General features: G+C 41.4%; 1 protein-coding gene across 1 annotated transcript in view; it reads left to right on the top strand.

Annotated features, from left to right (window-relative positions):
- znf800b (zinc finger protein 800b) overlaps positions 1-19,874 on the top strand; it is a 32,643-nt gene extending 12,769 nt beyond the window's left edge. Inside the window, exons 2-12 of the mRNA XM_083935458.1 lie at positions 962-1,076; positions 3,842-4,172; positions 8,223-8,318; positions 10,036-10,179; positions 12,341-12,515; positions 13,115-13,292; positions 13,483-13,645; positions 14,022-14,386; positions 14,555-15,760; positions 16,741-16,854; positions 17,301-19,874. Of these exons, the coding sequence (XP_083791584.1) occupies positions 1,017-1,076; positions 3,842-4,172; positions 8,223-8,318; positions 10,036-10,179; positions 12,341-12,515; positions 13,115-13,292; positions 13,483-13,645; positions 14,022-14,386; positions 14,555-15,760; positions 16,741-16,842 (2,820 nt within the window). The 5' untranslated portion in view covers positions 962-1,016 and the 3' untranslated portion in view covers positions 16,843-16,854; positions 17,301-19,874. The remainder of the gene's footprint in view (positions 1-961; positions 1,077-3,841; positions 4,173-8,222; positions 8,319-10,035; positions 10,180-12,340; positions 12,516-13,114; positions 13,293-13,482; positions 13,646-14,021; positions 14,387-14,554; positions 15,761-16,740; positions 16,855-17,300) is intronic.
- The last annotated feature ends 2,508 nt before the right edge of the window (positions 19,875-22,382 follow it).

The following is a 22,382-nucleotide window of genomic DNA, read 5'->3' as shown; positions in this document are numbered from 1 at the left end:
TGAAAAGTGGGTAAAATATCCATCCTTACACTGACTGGATATATGTTGATCCCTACTCCCAGTACGCATTATGGATTTAGGGTTTCAACTATCCCCAGAAGAAATGCTCTGTGTAAGCCATATACATGTAAATGTGTATATATATAGTGTATGTATGTTGACTACAACTGTATTTATTTGCATAAAATGACTATTTATAATTTGGCTTTTTAAAAATGCAGCTCCACATGCAGTAACAGCGTCCCTTACACTGGAAGGTCCTCTAGAAAACACACATATAGCCATTAGCATTTGAGTTTATGGAAGGCTAGAGTGCTTATTTCAAATAAACTTAGGGATAATGAGCCTCATACGGGGTAATGGTGCAGGTAACATGGGTTTAATTGTCCTGCCAGCAATATGACAAGCAGCTGAATTAGCATTGTGGGAAACCACTGCTCTGACCTTTTTAAACAATTCAATTCTGTTTTTCTATGTAGATCCAGTGTGTGGCCAGTGGTTTCTAAGCACTACAGCTAGTAAACACACAAAACTCTGTTTAAATTATTGTTTAGTACAATATTTATCTCTGAAATGGAATGAAGTTTAAATGTAAAGTAGCATACTTTAGGCAATGTACTTATTATTATATTTTCCACCTCTGTTGTTAAGAGAATAAAATGTATGTTAGCATTTCCATTGCTTTTATAATCTTAAATGTCCTTCTCAGTGATGCAGCAGGGGAACTGTGTGTAGTTGGAGTGTAGCTACATGTAATGTACAAACAGCTCTTAACAAAAGTTTTGTTGTTGCAGGTAACATGTAGCCACTAGGTTTAAATCCTTACATAAGAAGAATACAGAATACAAAAAGATAAGCTCAGGTTCAGACATACTCAGGCATTTCATATTTTAGAAGTATATCCAGCAGCAGTGTTACTTCATGAAATGTAGTCCTTGGCTCATGTGGTGTGTTGTTGCAGGTTACAGGAGTGTGCTGGAAGTGAACGTGTGGTGCAGCAGGCCACTCTTGGCGGCATGGTGAAGGTCCAGAGGTCAACCAGGAGGAAGAGCTCTCACTGTCTCCGCAGATTGGAGGTACTGGAAAAAAAGGAAAACAATGCCTAGATGTTATTGTCCTGTTTCACTCCCTTCCCTCTGTGGAAAACACAATTTCTTCATGTTAATACCCAACTGACCCCCCACCTGTACAACCTTACATTTAAACAGCCATCATGAAATAAAATGTGACACTGTCTAGTGTACAGTACATCCCACTTTACACATTTCACATTATTAAAAAGACAGTATCTGAATGTCTCAATCCTAGTTTACTTGACACTGTGCTCTCTATTAACACATGGAACCACCAATTTGTAACCAGCCAACTTTAACCACTTTACCACTTTATGGTTGCTCAGAAGCACATGTAACTGGTGTCCTGGATAAGGATTAGGGCTGGGCAATATATATCTTGTAATACACAATCGTGTTGTCTAAATTGACAATAACAAGCACATTAACTAAAACTTTTCAAAAAAGGATATCATAAATACTTGAGGGAATATCATTTGAAAATTTCAGTTTTGGTTTCATTATCAAACAGTTCAGTGTGATTGACGTCAACGGGATTGCAAAACCCATTATTTCACGTGTGAGCAGATATTGTAGTCCTTATTCCACATCTCTAAGTAGTACTGGGAGATATGGAATACGGCGATAAAAGAAGGAAGATATATATATCACCAAAATGATATGAAAAGGTTCATTGTATATATTTTTCTATATGTAATGTCTATTGCAATGTCAGGAAAAAAGTTTTTAAGTACGTTAAAGTATAAAATTAGAAAAATACTAAGTATTTAAAATCTAGTATTTTATTCACACAGGAATTTACCATGAGGTAAATCTCTCTCTCTCTCTCTCTCTCTCTCTCTCTCTCTCTCTCTCTCTCTCTCTCTCTCTCTCTCTCTCTCTCTCTCTCTCTCTCTCTCTCTCTCTCTCTCTCTCTCTCTCTCTCTCTCTCTCTCAAAGATAACCCTAAACCCTTAGTTCTGGCCTAATTCAATTATCTATGCTGATCTTTGTTTTAGTCCAGCTCCAGACTTAATCCCTGTCCTGGAAACCAGCCTTGTATGTCTGTACATTTGTGTTTTTATTTATTCATGTCTAAAACTTTTAGGTGTGCTTAGGGAAAACACAGCATGCACAGTTTCTGCAATAACCTTTGCCTGCATGGGGGACATAAAGTTTGTGCTTGACCACCAGGCAATACAATGAAAGCCATTTACTGAGCTGATTTCACATAACACAATTCTAGAAAGCACCTGAGAGACAGCTCAAGCATTGCATGCACTTTGTTCATTACAGTCTGTCATGTAGCATTTGTTTTCAACTTATAAATGGAACAGATGAGATCATACGTTGATTTAATTTGATGTGAATATGGAAAATGAATAATGTTGAATAATCGGTCATAATGATTATAATCCACCTGTCTATTTTATTCTTTGTTCCACTGTGTAGTTATAAGTGGAAATTAATGGCTAAGCCACCTACTCTAATCATTGCCCTCCTCATGCTTTATGCTCACCACTTTCCCAATGAAAAATAAAAATGAGGCATGAATAGTTGATTGACTGACTGCTAACTGAACGGTGGCACTCCCTGATGTTTCTTTTTACATATACACAACTTGGTGAAGATGTGGAAGTTTTCTTGGCAATAGTAATATAGAAATTGTAAAATTTGATGATATTGGTTCCTTTTTTCCATCTCTTCACTTTCCCTAAAAGCCCGATCCAGTGAGATTAAAAGTGTTTGTGTTCTGTAATGGTTTGTGTTTGTCGTACTGCACATCCCGCTCGCTGAGCATGTGTAGCATACTGTTAAGCTATTTTATGGTCATTTGATCACGCCGTGGTATGCACAGTGCGTTTGTGTCCTAGTGGCCCACTCCTCCCGTGGTGATGTGCTGTAATGTGCCTGAACGGTGGAGTCATTTATCCCTCCTCAAGGGCAGCAGGAACGCGAGGAGTGAGAGAGACAGACACAGACACCAAGAGAAAATGAGGATAAATTGGTGGGTGGGAGAGGAAAAAAGATTGGGGACTTAGAGAGAAAGGAGGTCTGGTCAAGAGGCACACACACACACACGCACACACACAGAATGCACCCACAAAGACATATGTATGTGCGTACACTGAACGTTTTGGTGTGGCGTCACTTATCTGCTGAAGGGTGGCTTTGTGCGACAAGGTTAATACAAAATCTCTGGGTGCTCAGGGGACATGAGACACACACACACACACACACGCACACGCACACGCACACGCACACGCACACGCACACACACACACACACACACACACACACCTGCTGTGACCCCCTCATTATACCCAACAATATGGATGTCTTTTCAGCAACAAACCTTATTTGATGGGCACTCTTTCCTCTGTTGAATTTATGCCAGTGTTTATTTATTTATGATCAAGTTTAATTTATTATTTTATCAGAATGTGTGTGTGTCTGTGTTTCCTAAAGCCACTATTGAATTTGAACATTTAGGAATTTGGCGCCTTCCAGTGGTAGTATGCAGAAAGCATTCACTGTGGCAGACAGCAAAGTCTGTTGCTGCTCTCTCTGTACACAGATTTGACCCAGGGACACTGAGATTATTTGTCTGAAAGCAACACGTAGATGGCACCATTTTTACATATTTTTGGCTCAAAATTGCTATAATGATTTAAAACACATACATATAGTGGCTTTACTTATAATTTCTGTCATTTTACTCCTTTATTTGTTGATTTGTGTCCTTGTTCTGTCGCTGATGTGTGTCATGTGTGGTTTTGGTCCCACAGAGTTGTGATCAGCCAGAGATGGAGGAAGGCCAACGAGAGCCAGACACCCAGCCTCCACTACAGGAGGAGCCCCGGGAAGGAGACCAGTCCTCTGATCAAGCCCAGCTCCAGACTCCTGCTCCGGATGAGGTGCCATCGGAGAACTTGGAAACTCCAATGGACGTCCAGGAAAAGGACAACTCTGCGGCCCAGGCCAAGCCTCTTTGGAAGCCCATTCCCCCTCTGCTGCCTGAGTCCCAAAGGGGCCGGACCACTGAGACCAGGGACCAGATCTGCCAGACCGATGAGCGGCTTCAACAGACCAGCGCCGGCAGCCATGGTCATAACACAGGTGGGTTAAGTTTTCTTCTCCCTGCACTCTCTGCTGCTAGGATATATCCGCCCAAGTGTCCATCAGCCTCCTGTGTAGCTTCACTGCCAGAGCATCAGAGTATGGCTGGCTGTGTGCTCCAAATAAGATCAAATGGTGCGTCCTCAAGAAATGGCAACCAAATGGGCCACTGCATTTGGTGTGCACTGCTGGTTAGCCTAAGGCGTCAAACATTTATAAACGTTTTTTTAGAACTTTTCCTCATGACCTGCAAAAGTAATCCTGTCTCTGCTATAATTTGGGTAAGCTTACCTCTTTCTGGTTTTGTGGCACATGGCATTAAATTAAGCACAACCTGAGAGGCATGAAGATTTCCCTCAAAAAGGTAAAATTTGTTTCCTCAAAAAAATGCAATTCTTAAAAGATATTGCATGAATGAATGGATTTATTGCCTTCCAAGGTATAACCACTTCATACAAAAATGCATCCAAATATGCTGGCTCAGAATGATCTGTCTCTCTCAGGTTACTCTTGTCCTGACACTACAGGCACCCTGCATTGCCAGTTTTATATTATGCCTTCAGTTGACAGCTAGTGATTTATTTTCAATATTCTCCCAGATGAGAGCATTTTCAGAGCTTATGAAATACATCACCATCACAGGTTTTACATCTCTGGTATATTTTGTGCTGTTTGCGGTGTGTATTAGGTTCTTTTAAACATATCAAACTGTATTTGTCTATGGTTAGTTGGGATTAATACAGTCAGAGACATTACAAGCATATTTCACAATCAACATCGCTGTAAATGTGTTAAAAATCTGATTCCCTTTTTTTTTTATCATTCCCTCTGCTTTTCTTTCACCATAGATTTCCTTTGAAAAGCAGATGTAGATGTCTTCATTAAGACTTAAATCTTGCTACTGTGAGATTTAATTAACAGTGCTGCTAAGGAAAGCACTACTCATAGTAAAAGGAAGCTGTTTGCATGCACTGATGTTTCTGATTGGTTGATCTTTGACCCTCTTGCAGATGGGAGGGGGCAGTGTAGGTCCGGGGGTCGCTGACCTTCCCCACTGGGATTATAGCATCTTGCCTGGGGGAGGTGTGGGGGGATGGGGATGGGGAAAACACATTCTGTCACACATTAATACATAATCTCCATCTCTCTCTCTCTCTCTGTCAAACCAGCTCACACAGTTGTCATTCACATTTCTCGCTGTCTTTCTGTCTGCGTCTTTGTGGTTGTGTCAGTCTGTCTGCTGGTCTTTTTGCCTTCTGTTTTTACTTCTGTCTGTAGCTCACTGACCTACACACACACACACACACACACACACACACACACACACACACACACACACACACACACACACACACACACACACACACAGAAACACACACACACTGCCATGTTGCATTTCTTAACTCTGTAGTATGAGTTTGTGGGGTTGTGTTTGTGCATTCAAGCATATACTGTATGGGGCCAACACAGCCTTAAACATGAATGATCTTCGCTTCTAGTCTTGGTATCTGACCACAAGTAACTTAATCTTGGATCGAAAAAACTGCAATAAATACATAAAAGACAGACATTCTGTCCGGTTAAAAAAAAACTAAATGGACAAAATTGACTTAATATATATGTTGAAATGAATTTAAAGGCATTGCATAGTCCTATAAATGAAAATAGTGCATCTTGGCTAAACATATATTGTAATGTAATTTGCAGGCTGTGATTGAAGTGTGTGTGCTGGACATTTGTCACAGCTGGGAGCATTGACTATATTTATTTGAAGCTTTGTCCCAGTCATCACTGTTTTTGTTGCAGTAGAAATTAAGTTCTCCCTGTCACCTTCTTTCACATCAATATAATATGAGAAATTGATCTTAAGCATTTGAGGTGATTACAATCTTTGGTGGCATTTTTGAGTGTTTATTCTGCTCCCTATGAACGCTTGTCACCATGAAAACTCAGAAAAATCATAAAAACTGTTAAAATGAGAGCACTTTACCTCCCTGCATTCCATCTTAATAGCCCTTTGGCGATAATTGAGCCACATTCGGCTTGCATCAATAATGCAGGAAGCATGGCTGTATTCATGCTATTTTATTTTTCAATGCTTTATACAAAGAAAAAATATTTTTTGCCACTTAGAGCAATAAGTAAAAATAACACCCTAAGGCGTATGTTTGTTAAATTATTTTCTGTGTTTCTCTGTTCCAGACAGAAATGTGTTTTGGACTTTTGTGGTTTAAGAAGCAGAATTAATTTGTTATCTTCAGTGGTGTACTCAAGATTTCAGATTTGGCAGAAGACGAAAACGTGTTTTCTTTAGAAAATAGACGTCCCACTGATTTTGAAATAAATCTCTGATCTAAATTGCATATATTGTACATACCTAGTACTATAGTGCTAGATTTCACGTTTTTTATTTTAGACATTTAACTGATGGGGTTATTGACTAGTATGGGTTGCAGTGAGTGCTGATAGTGGGATATTTTAAAAGTTCCATATTGTAAAAATTAAGATGCCATAAGGGTAGGCCTACTTCTGACTGGAGTTGATCCCCCTGTGCTGCACTATAGCTGCCAACGTCTCTTTAATACTGTAGTTATACAGTATGAATCAAAGTAGAGGAAATGTTACCTTTCAGAAGCCAATGGGCCTTTCTCACATTAGAATCTTGGCATAACAGGAAAAGTACAGGTGTTACTAATATCATATTGTAAAAAGTGAGCTTAAGCGATTTGTCTTTTTTACAAAACAGGTTGAGGTGCTAAATAAGTACTCTCAAAGTATCAAAACGCTCAATCTACAGAGAAATGCACACAGCTTGTATTCAGCAACTGTGCCTTCGAGCAAACTGCCAGGACTTTTGTAGGGTTGTGATGTCAAAACGGCACAGAAAGACACATAAAGAAGACCCAGAAACACTGACCCATCAGAGCAGACTGGGCTTTTTCAGAAAGGGTGCTTAAAGAGGTAAACAGGTAGATTCAGACAGACACATTGAATAAAGCATGTAAACAGGTTCTTTAAGTATGAACCTGAAGATGAGCATAATATGTGACCTTTTCAAATTCCTAGACCAACAAAGCTTACAAGCAACCAAAAATGTGAAGGATGAAACATGATTTCTTGATTGCTCTTAAAGTATTAATGTGGCAGTCGAAAGATTAAAATTGGAGATGGCATAAAAGCCGATCGTTAAATCAAACAAAATATGAAATCCATACTAGCATCAGGGTCGCTGCCCTCAAGCTGACCCTGCACTCTCTAGTGATTGAGCTTGAGCAAAGCTAAACATTTTCTAATACACATCAATACATTTCCTCCTGGTCACATTCCCGTTTTGCCTGATAAAGTGGCACTGTGTGACACCCAAGCTGAAGGGTCAGATGCTGCACTGGCTGCAAACACTGTTGGGCTGAGAACAAAAAATTTGTCCTCAGCATGCCTCTGCCTCCCCACTGTCAGTCCCACTTGTACTGCAGTTCTCTGAACAAGCATCAATGAGAGATCGCATTTGTACGTTTTCTTTTCATGGATATTTTAATGTCTGTGCCCTGTCTTTCCTTTATAATCACATCTTTGATAAAACTAAGGATTGAGGGATGTATTCACTGAAATTATAAGGAAAAGACAGATGACCTGCTTTCTGTGTGTGTGTGTGTGTGTGTGTGTGTGTGTGTGTGTGTGTGTGTGTGTGTGTGTGTGTGTGTGTGTGTGTGTGTGTGTGTGTGTGTGTGTGTGTGTGTGTGTGTGTGTGTGTGTGTGTGTGTGTGTGTGTGTGTGTGTGTGTGTGTGTGTGTGTGTGTGTGTGTGTGTGTGTGTGTGTGTGTGTGTGTGTGTGTGTGTGTGTGTGCTGAGGTCAGAGTGAATCGCTGTCTCATACAGACCTCATTGTCTGACTGTGATTGTGTGTTCCCTTTAAGCACACTGCAATATATTTTGAGTCTTACCAGGTCCCTTAAATTCCCAGATGATGGTGTTTTCATCCAACACTGTCGTCCTCCTGATGTAATTATGACTTTGATAAAGTGCAATCCATCTCTGTCTCTTGCTCTGCAGGTCTGTGTGTGGAACCCGGAGATCCTCCTCTGCTCCAGCAGCCTCTGCCAACGTCCAAGTCTGGGATTCAGCAGATAATTGAATGCTTCCGTTCAGGTTTGTGTCTGTGTGTTTTCTTATTATCCTTTTTAGTTTTTGATTTATTTTTTGATTTATTATTTATGATGCAGGCATGGCGCAGTGTTTTCCCAGATGACAGAAATGACACTTTAGCCCATAATTCAAATGGAACCGTCCATAAAATGAAAAGAAAAAAAAATTACAATGCATTTTAGGTAGAGCAACTTTTAATAGAAAGTAATATTTGCATTCTGTTCCCAGCAACCAATCACCCCAGCAGTTCCTGAAGCAGGTTCACAGTGAAAGTTTTCCAGCGGTTCATTGCTGGGAAGCATACAGCGGCTCCAACAGCTTTTCTGTTTCTCTTTTTGTCCGCATGCTGTTCTGAGCCAGCCACTTGAGTTTAGCAGGATAACCACCGCAAGGGTTGAGAGTGTCACTGGGTGCCATTGCTCCCGGGCAAGGCCACATTTATTGGGTCAGTGTGGTTACCTTCTGCTGTTGTGGTATACAATCATACACACACCATGGTTTCATCCTTACTGACCCAGTTGCAAAAGAGCAATAGATGCCAAGGATACACATTTCTAAAAAAAAGAAACAAGAAGACAGCGCTAAATGAAAGTGATACGACCGCTCAAAACACTTGCCGAAATGACCTGGGATGCATATGACCACATAGCTTTTGTAGTGAAAACCCTAATGCGCCCTTATGTGAACCAGACTAGACAAAGAGTTGGATTCTGCTGACTGTGATATCTCCAGCTCTGCCTACCGTCACAACCACTTACATGACTGGCGGGAGCAGGGATTTAATAACTGTGCTTGGGGCCCTATGACTTTGTAGTCTTAATGACATGGGCAATAAAGGAATCTAAACACAAGTGGTTAGCGGGAGATGCATAACAGACACAGGTGTGAACGTCTCAGCTGTCCAATGGTGTTCAGATCACCAAAACATTTTCAAACCAAGTGTAAAGGGGGCCAAAGACATATGAGAGGACACACAACAATCATTTACGATCCTTCTCCTCACCTACAAAACTCTTAATGGTCAGGCACCTTCATATCTTGAAGAGCTCATAGTACATTATTACCCGACTAGAACACTGCATTTTCAGGATGTAGGGTTACTTGTGGTTCATAGTGTCTCCAAAAGTAGACTGGGAGACAAAACCTACCAAGCTCATAGTGTGGTCTAGAACTACTCTATATGGAAAGTGTCTCGAGATAACTTTTGTTGTGATTTGGCATTATAAATAAAATTTAATTGAATTTAACAAAGGATTGACTACTTCCAAATGGACAAATTGAATTGAACCTGGAGCATATGAGTCAGCATGCTGATGACAATGATAGAAAAAGTGAAGGTAAGGACAGCAGCAGTGACGCAAAAGAACCCCGTAACACAAAGGCAATCATCTGAGTCTTTGTCAGCATATTTTTCAATTGGGCTGAGGCAAATCTTTCATCTTATTTTCTCTGTTTAATTATTGTTTTCCCCTGTTTTCTCAGCAGTGTTGATGATATTGAATCTAATCATTCAAACCACTTCCCAACACACATTGGGGAGCAATTTGGGGTTCAGTGTCTTGCCCAAGGATATGTCGACATCGACATGTGAACCTTAGGAGCCAGGGATCGAATGTCCGATTTTCTGAACAGAGGACAACCCGTTCTAGCTCTGAGTCACTGAGACACAGCACCCTGAAATGACTGGAAGTAATCTTCATTGCTTTTCTTCTGCTTGCAGGCACGAGCCAGTTGAAACACATGCTGCTGAGGGAGGTGGACACCATCTTTGAGTGTAAAATCTGCCGCAGTCTGTTCAGAGGCCTGCCCAACCTCATCACACATAAAGAGTACTACTGCCTATCACGGCTGCCTGAACCCGACGGTCAGTGACACAACACATTAGCATGCACACACGTGCACACACACATAAAAAAACATCTAGAATACTTACACATACTGGTTATAAACTGAGCCGCTCTCTCAAAGAGCAAAGCACACAAAAGATGAAAAAATGACCATAAACTCAATAAAAAAATCAATAGGCAGAACAGGTAAACACAATCTCCAAGAGCCAAGGGCAGATTTTGGGTGCATGCTGAGGACACCTAGTTTCGTTAACGTACGCACACAAACCTATGCACAGAATCACTGATGACTTCAGAAGTGTCCTAAGGCTTCTCCACATTTTACTTTCATATTCTGTCACTCCAAGGTTTCTTCTCTCTCCTTCACACCATCTGTCTCCTACTCATTATTCGCCTCTTATCTCCTCTGTCTGTACACAGTGCTCTTTCATTCCTTTGCACACAAACTCACATGCACATCGTAACATGTTCAATCCATCCATCATTTCCTTCACTCAAAGTGCAGTTTCTCCTCTGCTCTCCTCTCATATCACTCAGCAATTGACTTTGATCTGGCAGCATTTGTGTTTTATCTCACTTCTCATTAGCCACAGTATGTGTCCACGTCTATTCTTTGCTTCTCAGAAGTGGTAGGAAACTCAGGAAAAGGATGGAGCCTAGGAGACTTTTCAAGTAATTTCTCTGTTGTAATTCAACTCTCCTCCTAAAGGGAAATCAATCTCAGGACAAACGGCCAATTATATTTTGCACAGTTTTATCCACTGTAATGATCGTTGATTTAAGAAAAAAGTTTTTTTCATCACAATCTTCCTTCCATCTGCTTGTGGTCTCAATTAACTTGTTCTTTGGCTAAATTTTTCTCAATCAAGAGTCTATTACCAGCGGCTGAAAGTGTATCGTATTGTTATTTTGATAAATGACTTAATTGGTTTCTGTTTTTCACCATTGAGAAGCTAGACATTAATTGTGTGGTTACTGGATAAACCAAATGTTTTTTCTCAACACACATTTTTCACCACCCAGTCCTGACAGCGGACCTATAGTCTTCATTGATGATTTGTGGTCTGTTTTTAAAGTGCCTAAAATGTATCCCCTTTCTTTCTATCCTGTCTTTATTTCCTGTTGTAAAGGACGGTATCAAATAAACTTGCATGTTTACCAAAAGAGGAATATCCACATAAAGGAGGCTTTAGAGAGGCAAAAGAATTGCATTCACTGTAAAAGAAAGCACCGTGTGGATTAGAGTATGTGCCAAACCAAAAATGTACAAAAGAAAATGTTTCATTGCCAGAGAGCCTCATCTTCTCAGTAAACAAAGGGAGTCACACAAACCCATCCACATTTTGCCTTCTTTGTGGTCATAATGGGTTCAGTAGTACAAAAGAGAATTGGAAAGAAGGGGTGGGGGCTTGTATCTGACGCACAATTTGCCACAAGACGTAGGCAGGCTGGGGTTCAGTGTAATGCTCAAAGACATTTTGAGGCACATAGGCTGCTGACGCACAGGCTTTGTCTGATAAAGGTTCAGTCATTTTGTCAACTGGATGATTTTGCTTACCATCAGGATAACTTTCCACTAGGGATGCACCAATCCTACTTTTTCAGTCCTGATACCAGGGCTTCGGATATTGGCCAATTCCGAGTACCAATCTGATAACTAATATGCTGTGCACCTCACTTTGTGGAATTGACTGGGATCATTATTTTATGTTTAAGGCATTATCAGGCTTGACTATAACTTTGTTTTCCTAACTTTTTAAAACAAAATGTAACAAAAACTGTAGATACATGGAGGTGTACACCTTTTAAATGCAGCAACAAACTGCTCAAAATTTTACAGTTATATATAAAAATTCCAATATGGACGTGCCCGAAGCTTGCTGGTCCGATATATTCCAAACCCTCAAAGAGGCTCTAAACACAAATTGGAAACCAAATCCCCTGACTGCTCTTTTGGGGCTCCCTCCATCTCAAAATCTGCCCATTACTACACAGCGTGCTAAAGTTAGCTTTTTTCACATTTAAATCCATGTTCTTTATTCCCATACAAACTGTCAAGCAACAAGTAAGTGAAGGCACAAACAAATTAGCTTATTTTGCTAATAGGGTAGTTTTATATTGATGTTCTATCCTAATTTTAAATAATTGTATGTCTTTTGTTGGATTGTTCTTTGCTAGGTCCATCGGGTGATGACAGACAGAGTGCGGCAATGAAGGATTTATTGGATGCCATTTATCCCAGAGCTCCAGACTACGTAGTCCGACTGGAGCCCATTCAGACCACTTCCAAGGCTGTGTTCCAGTACCTTACCACAGAGGAGGAGTTGGCTAGATTCCCATCGCACACACCCAGGTGGGTGGTATACTGATGGAAATAAATGTATTGTAACTTTTTACGCTTCATTAACAAAAATCCAGTTTGTACAATGTGGTCTTGATCATTTGAATAGGATTTTTCTTCCCTTCTCTCTGACTGCTTGTCTCAACATTTGGAATGTAGCAATACTCGAGACAGTAAATTCGCAATACAAATGCAGACAACCCATATCGTTGGCATCAAAAATGAATCACAATATTCTGTTTAAAGAGTAAAGACAAGACATTGGCAAGACGATATGCAACCCTGCTCACCAACTCAAGTAACATACCGAACAAGCTTACAATGTGCATTGGTGTTTATATGAGGCCGTTTTCCGTAGTTGACTATAAAACATTTCCACCTCTGTCCCTGTGAAAGATTCAACAGCAGTAACATTGAGAATGTGCAGAGATCTCAGCCTCTGCATGAGATCTGTTGATATTCCTTAAAAACATGTAAACTCCAAACTAGAAACTCAGGTCAAGCCTTAGTTTGTTTTGCTAAATTGAATTATTGCTTGTGTTATTTCATCGTGAATCATATCGAATCGTGGGTTCAGAGTATCTTACATCCATGCTCAACGTTCTTTTCAGTGCTAGAGAGAGTCCTGTAGCATGGGAAGGAGAACCAGGGGAGGAAGTGGACAACAACCAGCCCAGCCAGCAAGGAGGGCCAGAGAGCCATAGCAGCCCTGGACACAAGAAATGGGAGGCTGAGGAGGAGGCTAAAGAGGAGCAGCCCCAGCAGGAAGACGAGGGGTCTACTAGTGGGGTAAGTGACTGGACATGTCAGGGAGCACAAGTGACAAAGTGAATATGCAACAAGTCAGTGCATGTTCTTCTTTTAACTGAGAAATACCTATCATTGCTGAGACGTGTTACATTCTCATATACTGTAAATTACCCTGTTTATCATAGTCCGTCAATCCCTCTCTCATTTTTGTTCTCTCCCTCCCGCCCAGGTTGAGGATGTAACGATCTCCTGTTGTCTGTGCGGCCAGGACTTTAACTCGCGCCGCAGCATCAGACGTCACTGCCGCAAAATGCACCAGACCAAACTGGAAGAGCTCCGGAAGTTCACAGAGACACGGACAGTTCCCACAAGCCTACTCTCTATGGTAAAAGGTAAGAGTTTATGAAAAATACTGAAAATAATTTAGAACTTGTTCAGTACTATATATAGATGAGGCTATTGATTTAAGACTCGCCATAGGGTCATAACAAAGCAGACATTTTTACACAAAACAAGATGGTTTGTATGTGAAGGCATGGCAAATTGTGGTGATAAACCGATGACAAGATTTATTTTTGTTCAGCATATAAATTAATGAAGCTGAGGTTTACTTATGAGTATAACACTTGGAATCAGCTCGGTAGAAGTGTTCATTTCGTTCAGTTGACCTGTTGTTCTGAAAATGTGATGTCTTTTCTGTTTGCCGAGTAATTTCAACTTGAGCTGTTCTAAAGTGACATGTAATTATAATCATTGTTGTTGCTGGAGGTCGGCCAAGGACTCTGAGCACACCTACTGGGAAATCCTGCCCAGTGTGCCTTAAAACCTTCGCCACCAAAGCCAACGTACGCCGTCATTTTGACGAGGTGCATCGTGGGCTACGGAGGGACGCCATCACACCGAGCATCGCATCCCGGCCTGGCCAGTCCTTCTCTCTGGAGGTCACGCCCCCCAGGAAGAGCAACAATGCCTCTCCAACACGTGGCCAAAACTCCAAATCTGACCCTGTGAACTCTAAAACAACGCCATCGAATCAAAACCAATCCAAACCTCAGAGTCAACGCCCATCCTCTCCACAGGCAGCACCGGCCTCATGTCGCTGCACGCTCTGCAAGAGGAACTACAGCTCTCAGGTTAGCTTGTTTGTCTTACTGGCAGCTTTAAAAGTATACTAGGTTTTGGTGTCACTGAAGTTATTCTCGTGGGTGATATTTTATTATTTTATTATTATGATATTATTATCTTAAATTGGTTGGAATAATCATGTATCAATTGATCTTTCATTGTTCTGTGCATTTCAGCTCATGTTGAAGAGACACATGCGTATTGTCCACAAAATATACAGCATCAAAAGTAACAAGTCTGCTACCACGCCAACCTCCTCTACTCCGTCAGCCACTCCAATCAGCAGCAGCAGCAGCAGCAGCAGCAGCAGCGCTACCTTAGGCCCGAGCAACAACATCCAAGTGAAAGAGGAAGCAGTAGAACCTTCAGATGAAGAGGAGGAGGAGGAGGACATTGACAGTAGTCCCGTCCCGTCTCCGAGTGACAGCACTGGGACCACTAAAGGTGTTTCTGTGGCTCAAAACACCATGAAGGTGAAGGAAGAGGAGGCCCCGTCAAGTCCAAAGACGACGCCTTCTTTATCTTCATCGTCCACACGTGGCAGCAACATGTGCAGCGGGAGTATGCCTGCCAAAACTACCAAACTCTCAGTGGGTTTTGACTTCAAGCAGCTATTCTGCAAGCTGTGCAAACGACAGTTCAGCTCACGTCAGAACTTAACAAAGCACATTGAGCTGCACACGGACGGCAACGACATCTTCATTAAGTTCTACCGATGCCCTCTCTGTCGCTACGAGTCGCGCCGCAAACGTGACGTCCTGCGTCACGTGACTGTGGTCCACAAGAAGTCGTCTGCATACCTCGGCAAGATCATGCCCAAACTGGAGAGCAGGGCGGTGAAGAGGCTGGCTGAGGTCGTCCTCAACAGCACAACCCCCAACAAGAGGACAAGTGGCAGCATCAAAGAGGAAGTCAACGGACGTCACGCTTCTTCGTCCTCCTCCTCTCCTTCACCTCCTGTCACTCGCAAGCAAGAGTGCTCCACAGCCGCCCAAACCAGCTCATCAGCTTCCACCTCCTCCTCCTCCTCTTCTTCCTCCTCTTCATCAGCACCACTTCCTGCCCCTGTCACTCGGAAACAGCTGGACCTCTCGTCGCCAGCAGTTGTCCCATCCCCTCCTGTCACGCGCAAGCAGGAGAGACAGCAGACCCACCAGGCTCGTCCCGTCAGCCCCCCACTGACCCGCCGCAGTGAAAAACACATACACCAACGCAACTCCTCCTCCAACCCCTCAGCCAGCAACCAATCCCCACACACCCGACGGCACGACACCCAGTCAGAGAGCAGCGGCACGGGGTCGTCGTCCTCCACTGAAGTCAGAGTGACCAAGAATTTCTCGCTCCACGCCTGCGACCAGTGTGGACGGGCCTTTGCCAAGAAGGTACTGGATTTTCAATTACTGACATAAATCCCTCTTCTGTCAGAGAAGGTCTATGGTCTATGTGATGTTTTGTATTTAATACAAGAGGCATCACAAGCAAATTGTGCACTTAATGCTTGATGCTTGACGGTCTCTAAACTGTGGATTCAGACACTCAGGGTTTCATACATCACACACCAAGGGAGCCAGTCCCCTGGCTGAACTATTCCATAGTGTAACTATTGCAGTGGTGGGGGTGTGGCTCAAGGCCAGATTTAGAATTTCTCAATGAAGGAGAAGAGTAGATTTCTTTTTTAAACTTTTTTGTAGGATCACTTTGTGAAAAAAAAAAAAATATATATATTTTTTAAAAGCAGGAGGGCTTTAAAAGAAACACTGTAATTGTTTCCAAGTGAGGGAATAACACTCAAAACAAAAGTCGAGTGTTGCAGTTAAAGTGATCCATTATATAAATTCCGGTCTGAGTGCTCATTGTCAGGGCATACAGCGTGGTGGATACGATGATCATCATCACATGGTATACCCTAATGAAGACTTTAATGAAGACCGTGGGTATCTTGCTTATTTTTGTCAGTTGTCATTGGGTGATGGATAGAAAATCAGTCTGCCACTATTTTGATTATTGAAAAAATGTTTAAAAGCAAACTTTCAAGAAAAAGATACCTGGGAAATTAAATGGGTCATTTTTCAACTTTTTTTCTGAAAAAATGAACAGAATCATGGAGGAAACATTTTACACGAATCACTCATAGTATAATCTGTGAATTGCACCCTATGTACCAAGCTAGATTGGCTAAATAATGATATCCTGCATTTACACCTGATAAGAATGTCTCTTTATCTGGATTCTGCAGTTATATGAAAGTTGTCTATTCTAGTAGTTTAACTCCATATAATAAAACTAACCCCAATAGCATTTGTATGTGTACTGTATGAATTTATTCAAAGTAAGTTAACTTTTCTGCAAATTGTTTTGTCAGCTGTACCTGGAGTCCCACAAGAGGAGTCACCGCAACGCCGTGACTGCAGCAGCCAACAGGAGGAAAGGAGTCAGCACTCGCTCCAAATCCCTGGTCTGGTGAAACAAACGCACCGTAAGAACACACAGGGGATTTCCTGCTGTACAAGAACTCTGCCGCTTCATCACTCTCTACTTGCCCTCTTCTCATTTTGCTTTCTTTTTTTTCTGAGTCACACTGGATTTCTTCCTGTCTTGTTTTCTCTTTCTGTTGCTGCTGCTGCTGCTGCTGCTGCGTGCATGTCTGTGTGTTCGCTTGTGACACACAAATTTCCTTTGTGGAAAGAGAGGAGTTTATGTTTGTGTAGAAGACCATTCCCGAGGGCAAAGATAAGAAACCACAATCATTCTGCAGGAAGTAATTGACCGCTAAGCACATTTACCAGCTGTTTCCTACATGTGTATCACTCTGCTCATTAGAACTCCTCCTCTTGGTGTAATTGTTGCTCTTTTTTTCTGGATCTTTCTTCCCTCCTTTTTCTACTTACTCTACGACTCTACACACTCCTTTTTCCTGTATAGATTCATTGTGAAGCCAGGCAGCTTGCTGGACGGCGGCTACTATCCACGAAGAGACTGTCGAAGATTCACTACTACTGTATTTACCTGTTATTACTTTCAACAGTATGTAAATCACGATCCATGTGCAGATGGCTGATTTTTACTGATTGACTGTACAGCTAAGGAGCTAAAGGATGAAGGTAGACTATTGGCATGCGTGCAAGTGAGATGGATCAGAACTGGATCGCAACTTCAACACAAAATAGACTGCAAGCTTCTTTTTTGAAGAAGACGAAGAAGAAGAGGAAATCTGAATTTTAATGGACCCTTGCAGTCCCACACAGATACACACAACATATTTGAGTCCCTGGCTATTGACATTATATCTTTTTTCTGTATTTTTGCACCTTATATAGCGTTTCTAGGGTGTTAAAGATTTGATATACTTCCCCCTTCGTTTCTTTGACATTTTCCCACTGACATTTGCAGCACTGTGGTGTCCTGCTACCTTAAAGAGGAACCATACCCAAAGTGTTTCCATCCTGTAGTCTTCAGAAGATGAGCTGCTTGCCTTTAGAGTTGAAAATGACCTTTACGTTCCCATATAAATGCTGCTACTGAGAAGCGAACCGATCACACATCAGAATTCCAGTAGTAATATCTTTATGCAAGCAGTCCACAGTCTGATTTAATGATCTGCTCTGTAGTGACCAAACGGCAGCTGGAGTGAATTGTTCATGAATTACAGAGTATGGTCAGAGGAAGGGAAACCCCATGGTCTATTTTTCAGTTTTTACTTGAAACTTGTGTGTGCTTTAAAAAAGAAGAAAAGAAAATCACTGTTATGTTCCGCAATATTTTTTTTTGGTTGTTTGACTGCATGTGAAAAAAATGTGTGTAGGGTTTTTCCTTTCCTCTGACCGCACCCTGTTTTATCTCCATATGTTAGCCGACTTATTAGTCCCAGTTGCACTCAACTCAGGAAGCAGGCTTCAATAAGACATCAGTCTCTGAACTGAGGCAACCGAAAAAAAGTGTCACCTTCACTCACAGAATGACAGAAATCCAACAAATCCTGCTCAGTATGCTATGAAACAATCCAAGGTGATACAATTATGATATAACATTTTTACAAAAGGTTAACTGATCAAATCATATTAATTTTATTCCAAATATGGAATCTTTTTCTAATATAACAGCTCAATTCGACTGTTAACTCTAAGGTGTGAGCCCAGGGGCGAGACATTCAAACTATCAAATTAACACCATTAATACCCTAAACTCCATTAATCACTCGTGTTAATGTGTGAGAATAAAATTGACAGTGAGCAGCAATGATGGGACTCCAGAAGTTATCAAGGAGTAATGTGCTTTTGTGCGTGCGTTTTGCATATCTTTGCAGCAAGGCGTTACAGCAACAATGTGTTAGATATTATAAACCATTAACTGGAAGAAATTGTTTTCTGCGTTCAGCTAATATCAAATATATAGAAAGCTGCAGATGATACGTTGACATCTCAGCTGTAGTGCCTCAGCAGCAGGTGCAACAGGTTTCAATTGACACCAGCTGTTTGAGAATCTACCATTTGAGGGGCTGATCCTGAACAGTAGAAGCTGTAAACATGGTGGAGAAAAAAAGAAAACTACATCAAAACAAAGCAGTTCAATTCTTCAAAATTAAAGTTTACAAATCATTTTTTGTTACATTAACAAAACAAAGAGGCAAGTGGGGATTTCTTTTTTCCCCGGATGATCCATTTTCTAAATCTAAATTGTTTTCCTTACTGTTAAAATAATCAAAACTTTTTCCCCGCCTATTTTCACGGATGAAAAAAACAATAGGGAAGTGTTTTTTTGTTGTTGTTCTTTCCCCCATAAAGTCACAAACAGGACAGGATACAATTTAGATGCAACTCAGAAAATGGAACGCCAGAAAAAAAAAAGTCTCACTCGCCTCTCAGGGCTTCTGTATAAAATGCCGGGACTCATTCAAAACTTTGAACTTTTCTTTTGTTGTCGAACTTAAGGGGGCTGCATTTGTTTAATGACAACCCGGGGTAGTCTTTAAAACACTGGCACGTGAGTCTGGAGGAGGGGATTGAGGAAGACCAAATGTAGATATGTCTTAATGTCCAAACAGAAAGCCATGAAATGGAACAAAACCAGAGAAAGAGGAAAGACCAAACTTTATTTTTATAAGAGAAAACACTACTGCGACAAGGTCTTGAGAACATGTATATAAGGATTCATATAAATAATAGTTATAATAGTCACACTACTTATTGACTTGTACTTAATTGTTGGTTTACCATACGCTTCAGACATGTCCGACTAGTTACTACTCAGTCACTGTTTAATACTGAGGCAAGTTTGCGTTGTTGGTTGTTCCGCTATTAGTTGTTTTGTTTTGTATCTCATTCCTTTTTGAAGGCGTTTTTTGGTTGACGTGTCGAGAAGAGAACAGGAATCAAACCTCAAGAGACTTTTTTTTTGTTGTTTAAAATCTTGTCATTTCTTTCCTCATCGGCTGTAATACAGTATGTTATTAAGCTCACCTTCTAGAGAAGTTGTTAAGAGTTAGAAAAGCTTTTCAGATGTGACAAGAATGTTAAAAACCAACTGCTTAATAAATAAAAAATGTACTGCTTCAAACCTCACGGGGGAGTTCTGTGTGGCTTCCTTTTGTTTGTCCTCCCATATGAGTCATCCATCAATCATGTTTGTTTACTGCATTTGCAGGGAGGAGATTTCGTTCGCCTTCTCAGGAATTGCGTCTTCGGACTGGAGACCTGAATTTAATTGTATTCTTTTTGAGATTTCTAGTTCACGTATTATTTCCTGTGCAGCAATACACTTTCGACCCACATATAGTAGCAAGAATCAATGCACAATGTCCTTTGTGTAAACTCTGAGCTCTGAAACGGCTTAAAAACATGGTTGCAAACTGCGTGTGTGCAAAAAATTCTCAACTCAGTTGTCCACTAACTATGTTTTTTTTTACTTCCATGTGTGATTTACAGTGCCAGACATGGAGCGTCTGACAACTAATGGTTGCATCATGGGAATGAAGGATTAGGGGGATTAAAGTCAGAAAAATCCGTTTGCTTCTGCTACTTGGATTTCCACCATTGTTTTTTTTACCTTTCTTCCTCTGCTTTATAGAAGTGCAATGACATATCACAGGGGTAACCTTTTAACATAGATGTTCCTGAGTTTAGATGGGTTTTTCCTTGATGGTCAACTTGTCCGCACATTTGAAGCCAATGCAGCAGTGTGTAAGCAGGTTTTGCAGCTGTAGGTAGGGCAAATTTAAAAAATCTAAATATATAAAGTAACTGTCAGATAATGCAGTGGAGTAAACAGTTACAGGGTAAGTCAAAATACTTAAAGTAGCCTACCTCCTACTCGGAGGTGGATTAATGCACAGGCTGGCCTAGGCAGCAGCCCAACCCAACTTGGCCAGACTATTTTAAATCTTTTTAATTTACTACACTGGGGGGAAAAACTCTTATTTTGAAAAATCAAGTCACTGATTGGATAGATATGGGACACATTTACTCAGTCAGCTGCAATCATAAGGTCAGTTTTGTTGTTAAATGATACATCACTCACTGTTACCAGACAGTACAGCGGCAAAATGTCAGAAAGGAAATGTGATAGCGGAGCACGAAAAAAAAAAGCACAACCACTGAAAGAACAACAGGTTGGATTTTTCAGTTTTTCTTCTTCTGTACTAGGGTTTTATTTTTCTGATGAAGCATGATTAATAAAGTGGGGGGCCCAAACAAACAGTAGCCTGGGGGCCCATGACCACCTTAATCCGCCACTGCTCCAACTACAGTAATTGATTTTAATTTACCTGTGAGAAAAAGCGAAACGTAGAACTCCTCTGCCATGCCACAAAGGACAATTCCTGTCTTTTTAAGGGACTATTTTTCTGTTGCAATTACACAACTTTCACCACGAGATAGCGCCATTGCTCCGTGTCCCCTGCACCCATCCGCCGCAGCGGTAGAAAAGCCACACATTGGACATGTTGCGCACATCTTCGACACTGTCACACGAGAGAACACCCGGGTCTGTTTCGATTGCCTGGGTTCTCACTCCGCACTGCTTATCAAATTGTTATTACACAGCAGATGGGATGCGGCTCATTTATTTAATTCCATTCACCACAAAGGAGCCACGGCGCTATGGTTTTACAAGGAGGGGAGGTGCGGGTGGGGAGAGATCAATGGGCGCAGTAAAAATGGATTGAAGTTCGGGCAATTAAAGAGTGTGGCGCAACGCCTGTGTGAGCATATTTTGATGACTTATTAATGTGTTCAAATAACCAAAGCCCTCTATTGTGAAAACTATCGATCCGATTGATTCATAATAAAACTTGATTGAATGTGTGGACTCAGCTGGACGACGGTGGCGCAATGAGGCGATGATTTGGAGCGGGGCTGGGTTCAAGCGGTCTCGCTGCCTGAGATTACACATGTTTTCATTATATAGAGTTTGGTGGGTTTGTGCTTCATTTGGGCTGCGGAGTCGTGCGCTGTCCCTTTCTGCACCCGGGGAGAGAGAGGGGGTGTGTGCGCGCGTCCGTGGAGCAGCGGCACGAGTGGACTGGAAGGTTTATGCGTAAAGTGCGAGAGAGGAGAGAGGACCAAGAGGATAGAAAAAAAATCAGGTGCGTTTTGCCAACATTATTGATCATGGCTGACAGATCCGTGTATGATGAATTCCTCTCTCTCTCTCTCTCTCTCTCTCTCTCTCTCTCTCTCTCTCTCTCTCTCCCAATCTCTCTCTCTCCCCCAGACTCATTCTTGTATTGACTTCATCACAGGCAGCCTCCCTATATTGCAACCTTAAACAAGTGCGAGCCTAATAATTCCATTTTCACCACTGAAATCAGTCACGACGGAGCACTTTTTCCCCTAAAAGATCGGTCATATGTCTTTTTTTTCCTCTTAATGTCTTCGCCTTTCGGATGGTCTAATTTTCTTTAAATGCATTTTCTGTTTTTTTTTGGGGGGAAAAAATAAATTCTGACTCCAGGAGGACTGATATTTGGAGGGAAAACTGCTGAGCTCCGCAAGGAATTTGCCTGAGGCG

The sequence above is a fragment of the Echiichthys vipera genome, assembly GCF_963691815.1.
Source record: "Echiichthys vipera genome assembly, chromosome: 20".
Taxonomy (NCBI): Eukaryota; Metazoa; Chordata; class Actinopteri; order Perciformes; family Trachinidae; genus Echiichthys; species Echiichthys vipera.
This window is presented reverse-complemented; position numbering and strand designations above follow the sequence as displayed.